This window comes from Frankliniella occidentalis, unplaced genomic scaffold, assembly GCF_000697945.3.
Source record: "Frankliniella occidentalis isolate FOCC.00 unplaced genomic scaffold, Focc_3.1 Scaffold151, whole genome shotgun sequence".
Classification (NCBI taxonomy): domain Eukaryota; kingdom Metazoa; phylum Arthropoda; class Insecta; order Thysanoptera; family Thripidae; genus Frankliniella; species Frankliniella occidentalis.
The window spans coordinates 255,293-260,446 of NW_026267278.1; the positions used below are offsets into that span (position 1 = coordinate 255,293).

A 5,154-nucleotide genomic window follows, 5' to 3' on the forward strand; every position below is an offset into this window, starting at 1 on the left:
TGTGTGGTCAGGTGCGAGCTGGACCACAACCAGTGCTACTGCGGATGCATGCTGACGACCACTCAGAGGAAGCACAACTGGGACACTTGCATCGTGCGAAGCCAGGTGAGTCTTGTGTCTCCGAGCCCTTCTGCTGCAGGCCGATACCCTCCTACCGGTTCGCTGACGACCCGCCCTGTGTTGCAGTGCACCAATGCCACCTGCAGTGAGTGCGGCACGGACGACGAGGGCTGCGCGGACATGTGTCGGATGAATTGCGAGTGCGGCTGCGGCGGGCACCCCCGGGGCGGCATGGACCACGACGTGTGGAAGGCGTGCAACCAGGCGAGGAATTGCCGGGGGGACTTCGAGGTGTGTAGGGAGAGCTGCAGAGGGAACAAGGACTGTGTGGTGAGGTGCGAGCTGGACCACAACCAGTGCTACTGCGGATGCGTGCACACAGCCCTGGCGACCACTCAGATGAAGCACAACTGGGACACTTGCATCGTCCAAAGCCAGGTGAGTCTCTGAGCTTTGCAGAAGCACCCCCCCCCCCAAACCCCTAACTGACTGACCCGCCCGTTTTGCAGTGCAAGGAGGTGACCTGCAGCGAGTGCGGCCCGGACGACAAGGGCTGCGCGGACATGTGCCGGATGAACTGCGAGTGCGGCTGCGGCGGGCACCCTCGCGGCGGCATGGACCACGACTTGTGGAAGGCGTGCAACCAGGCGAGGAATTGCCGGGGGGACTTCATGGAGTGCAGGGAGAGCTGCAGAGGGAACAAGGACTGTGTGGTCAGGTGCGAGCTGGTCCACAACCTGTGCTACTGCGGATGCGTGCAGACGGCCCTGACGACCACTCAGAGGAAGCACGACTGGGACACTTGCGTCGTGAAAAGCCAGGTAAGTCTCCTCTGTGCGTTACGGCAGGCCGACCACACCCCCTACCCTATTTCCTCTGCTGATTGACCTGTGTTGCAGTGCCACAACAAGACCTGCAGCGAGTGCACTGGAGCTTACGGACTCTGCGCGGAGAGATGCGCCCGGAGGTGCGAGTGCGGGTGCGCTGGTCATCCCCGGAGCGACCTGAGCGGCGAGTGGGAAGAGTGTTTCGTCGGCACGCAGTCCTGCGAGGAGGCGCACTCAGATTGTTTGAAGGGGTGCCACGAGCAGAAGTGCGGGAGCAGGTGCGAGCTGGACTTGATAAAGTGCAGGTGCGACTGCCGCTCTGCCACAGAGGCGGAGTGGCTCATGTGGACCGAGTGTAAGGAAAAGGACGAGGTAAGTCCCCAAGTCCCCGTGCGCGTGCTCTGAGGCAGGCCGACACGCTCCTCCCCCTCCCCGCTGACTGGTCCACCCTGTGTTGCAGTGCGGACGCAAGACCTGCAGTGAGTGCGGCGAGGACGACATGGACTGCGCCCACAGATGCCAGCGCAACTGCGAGTGCCACCGCTGCCTCGGCATCGCCGCGGACAACATGGACGACCTCTCGGTGCAGGAGTGCAAGATCAAGAGCGGGTGCCACATCGCGTATAAAAAGTGCCAGGAGAAGTGTAAAGCAGCCGAGGGCGACGAAGAGTGCGATCACTCGTGCCTCCTAGCCTCGGAGAAGTGTCACTGCAAGTGCGCCCAGACCAGCGCGACGGAGACCAGCGAGGGTGAGAGACGAGAAATCATCCAGCACTGCAACTACCTCGGTTAGATGTTGAACGAGGTGGGTGTACCAGAACAAACGACGCGCTCTCTTGGGCCGCAGGGGGCCACGCACGGAAAAAATAAATAAAAATAGGTTCGGTGCTAATCGATTTAGCAGGCAAATTTGGCACTCTTGTCAAAAAAGTAGCAATAAAATAAAATATTTAGCTGTACTGCTAAATAGTATTCGCGATACAGCTAAAGTTTAGCACTGAAACTAAAAAAATTACCTGGGCCTATGCTGACAAATTTTTTGCATCAGTGCTAAAAAAAATAGCTAAGGTGTTTTTTGTTTTTTGTTTTTTGTTTTTGTTTTTTTTTCCGTTCCGTTCCGTGCCTTACGGGCGGAGGGAGTGGCAAGCCCGCGACACAACTTGCGGGGGTTCGTTGTGGACACCCGGTGCACGAGAGGCTATTTCTGGAGTAATTAAACGACTTTTAATTAGTCATTCTTTGCTTTACCTTCTCTACCTCTAAACCTTGCTACGCGGAGGCGGAGGTGTTTTTTTGCACCGGATGCATGCAGAGCGATGCAGTGTGAGGTGAGACGTGATGGCAGGCCTACCTCAGCACGCTGGCCACGGCGGCGGGGGAGTAGACCTCGCGCGGCGAGTAGGCGCCGGTGCGGGCGAGCTGCGGCGCCCCGGGCAGCAGCAGCGGGAAGGAGTGCGAGTCAGTGGCGTGCCAGTGCAGCACGTTGAGCTTGCTGGCGGCCATGGCGTCCACGGTGCGGAGCAGCGCCGACAGCGGCAGGTAGTGGCGGGCCGTGTCCAGCAGCACGCCGCGGTGCGGGTAGCGGGGCGCGTCGGCGACCCGCGCCGCGGCCACGGCGACCAGCATCTGCGGGGACGGAGTGGGGGTGGGGTTGAAGTGGGGTCGCCTCGCGAGGGGACGACCAGAAAGTACGGCCGTCATCCGCCGCGTCACGAAACTGCCGAGCTCATCCAGCCGGTGCAAGCTCTCGTAGCGCCCGATAGGTAGGCAACATCGTGTCTGCAGTGCGTGCGAGTACCACGGTGTGGCCTACCACGAGTCTCGCAGGCGCCAAGCTTCCTCCGTAAGGGGCTATTCAGAAATCACGTGGACAAGGAAGGGGGGGGGGAATCCAAATATTTTGGAGAGCCAACAGGATCAGGACCGTCATTTCAATCCAAGGAGACCTCATACCTCATAATATTTGTCCCCCGGGGTAAAAATATCATGGGGTCTCGTTGGACCCCTGTAGCCGTTCTGATCCTTTTGGGACCCCATGGTATTTGGGGGTTTCTGAACAGTCCCTAATTTGCCCTTTGGAAAAAAGCGGACGTACTTTCTGAATGATCCCCACGTCCGGGGGGCGGGGAGGCCCTGACAGCTCGAGGGGCAACAACAGCCAGCGACACTCACCACTCTCGGTGGCGACCCGGCGGACGTCGCCGGCATCGCGATGGCGGTGACGAGCTGGCCGAGGGTCTGCACGCCGTGCCGCGCGCCCCACACCGTGGCGGCGTGCACCGTCGCCCGGACGGTGCCTCCTGCCGACAGACGTCACCGTCAGCCTGGACCTCTAATGCGGGAGGGACTATTACATTACACATACACCGTAACAACAATCACCCGGACATGGCATGGACAGCAGCGGGCGTCCCACAAGAGGTACTTCGCTTAAAGAAAAATCAGGCTGCAAACACCAATTAAACAAACAATCCGAAAAAATCCGAAAACTGAGAGAGAAAAGAAAAACAGAATGAAGAAAAAGCAGTAAAAATCGGTGTATGCTTGAATTTGTAGTGAAGTACCCCTCGACCGCCCACAATATTGTTGGCCGTTCCCTCCATGATGTCTGTATGACTTTTTTTTTTTTTGTATGGGGCGACCACCACCGTGATCGCGGACCTTTGGAGGACACGTCGAGCCGGTAGCTCTCGTCCGTGTCCCAGTCGAGGCCGAGGTCCGCGCCCGTGGCGTTGATGACGACGGCGAGGCCGTGGTCGCCGGCCACGCAGCCCGCGTCGCACAGGCGCCTGAGCGCCGCGTCGAGGCCGCGCGACGCCTCCTGCAGCACGGCGCGCGCCGCCACCCCTAGCGGTGGCCCCGGGCCCGAGGCCCTCGCCCTGGCCGGCGGCGGCACGCTCAGCTGGATGCGGACGCGCCCGGGGTCGATGGACACCACCTGCCGCCTGGAAGCACAGAGAGACGGGGGAGGCCTTGAGAGCAGGGCCTGGACGAGGATCGCAGCCGTAAACAAGTTGCGTCACTTCTTAATCAAGGATTGGGGGGGGGGGGTGACAGCTCTCTCGTCGCAATGGTCCATGTGTAAAGTTTGCCCATCGAGAATAATCAGAGAAAAGTGTTATCCCCGGCTAATGATTCTTCACTGTTTTCCACCCAAAAATTCGAATCAGCCGCCCGTTTTCGTGAGAGAGCGGGGATTCGATGCATATTTCCCGGAACACCCCCAGACTTTTCGGGTAAAATTGGTGTTAATATGCACCCATACTCGTTCTACGATTCAAAGAGCAAGGAGCGAGTGAGCAAAGTGAAAGTAAAGCGCTGTCAGCTGTCGCTGTCTGCGAGCCGTGTCGCGCGCTAAAGTGTTGACGAGTGCCGCGTTCCTGTGTTTGGCTTTATTCTTGCTCGATAAGCCTTTTGCGTGCTGATATTGTGGTCGTCGGACTGCGTCGGCCCGTCCCCGCGAGGCGGATGTCGGACTGGCCTGTAGGGGCGGCTGCCCCCCCCCCCCTCTCCCCCTGAAGGTTTCAATCCGGGCCCCTACCGGCCCTTTTAGACAATTCGCCCCTGAATATAGGCAACAACCCCACCGGACCACTGGCCCCCAAATTGGGTGAGTATGTTTTTGAAACGGGAAAGTTCGAAATAAGTGGCCTTGTAGGACAAGTTCACGATGGACAAGTTCAACACCCCGTTTCCGTCTTGTGCACTCTGCACAAAAGTGAAATTTCCGAAACGTGGCTATTTAGTGTCAATGCTTTTGAAAAAACGCACACCGGAAATGCAACCAATCTGCGCAATATACGCCAAATAAGGTTAAAACTATCTATGAGCTTACCCCTAAAAGACTAAATCTGCAAATGATACGAGCTGAGCTGACACGTCGAGTCACTGCTTTCTTACCCGGGTTGGCACAGCCTGCCCGCGAGGATGCAACCCGAGACCCCGGCGGTGCGGGAGCGGCCAGCGGCCAGGCCGCAGCGATACCAGGACCAGCAGGACAAGGGGCAGTCGGAATCCAGGGGACGCGGCGGGAGGTCGAGTCGAGTGGGTGACTAGCAAGTCAACGTAGTGCTCACTCACTGGGCACGAACCACGACGCACCACCGTCACAAGGAAGGTACGTCCTACAAGAGGAGATAGAAGCCCGACCCCGACCCGACCCTAGGTGCCTTGCTTTTCGCCTTGCGCCTTCCCCCATCTTCACCCGTTTGGCGGACATAAACCGGAGTTCGGGGTGCATTATTTACGGGCGGGGCGGGGGTGACCG

The 5,154-nt window shown here is 58.8% G+C and overlaps 3 protein-coding genes across 4 annotated transcripts in view; 2 read left to right on the forward strand and 1 right to left on the reverse strand.

The window, feature by feature from the left end:
- On the forward strand, positions 1-2,122 carry LOC113206695 (transcriptional repressor NF-X1). 2 transcript variants are annotated; one of them, XM_052271134.1, is made up of 5 exons: positions 1-105; positions 187-498; positions 570-881; positions 960-1,259; positions 1,348-2,122. In XM_052271134.1, exons 1-5 carry the CDS (start codon positions 49-51, stop codon positions 1,678-1,680), a joined length of 1,314 nt encoding a protein of 437 aa, XP_052127094.1. In that variant the 5' UTR covers positions 1-48; the 3' UTR covers positions 1,681-2,122. The 2 variants fall into 2 exon arrangements, with proteins under 2 accessions (XP_052127094.1, XP_052127095.1); XM_052271135.1 differs by lacking the exon at positions 187-498.
- A 57-nt stretch (positions 2,123-2,179) lies between these two features.
- LOC113206698 (chitooligosaccharidolytic beta-N-acetylglucosaminidase) overlaps positions 2,180-5,154 on the reverse strand; it is a 24,716-nt gene continuing 21,741 nt past the window's right edge. The window contains exons 3-5 of the mRNA XM_052271137.1: positions 3,549-3,832; positions 3,060-3,187; positions 2,180-2,513 (exon numbers count right to left, since the gene is read on the reverse strand). Coding sequence (XP_052127097.1) covers positions 2,235-2,513; positions 3,060-3,187; positions 3,549-3,832 — 691 coding nt within the window. The 3' untranslated portion in view covers positions 2,180-2,234. The remainder of the gene's footprint in view (positions 2,514-3,059; positions 3,188-3,548; positions 3,833-5,154) is intronic.
- LOC113206699 (uncharacterized) overlaps positions 3,935-5,154 on the forward strand; it is a 17,539-nt gene continuing 16,319 nt past the window's right edge. The window contains exon 1 of the mRNA XM_026422907.2: positions 3,935-5,004. The gene's annotated coding sequence lies outside the window, so the exon portion shown is untranslated. The remainder of the gene's footprint in view (positions 5,005-5,154) is intronic.

Coding starts and splice junctions, on each gene's coding strand:
- LOC113206695 (XM_052271134.1), top strand. CDS start 49: ATGCTGACGACCACTCAGAGGAAGCACAACTGGGACACTTGCATCGTG. Junction 499..569: donor CTTGCATCGTCCAAAGCCAG/GTGAGTCTCTGA, acceptor CCCGTTTTGCAG/TGCAAGGAGGTGACCTGCAG. Junction 882..959: donor CTTGCGTCGTGAAAAGCCAG/GTAAGTCTCCTC, acceptor CCTGTGTTGCAG/TGCCACAACAAGACCTGCAG.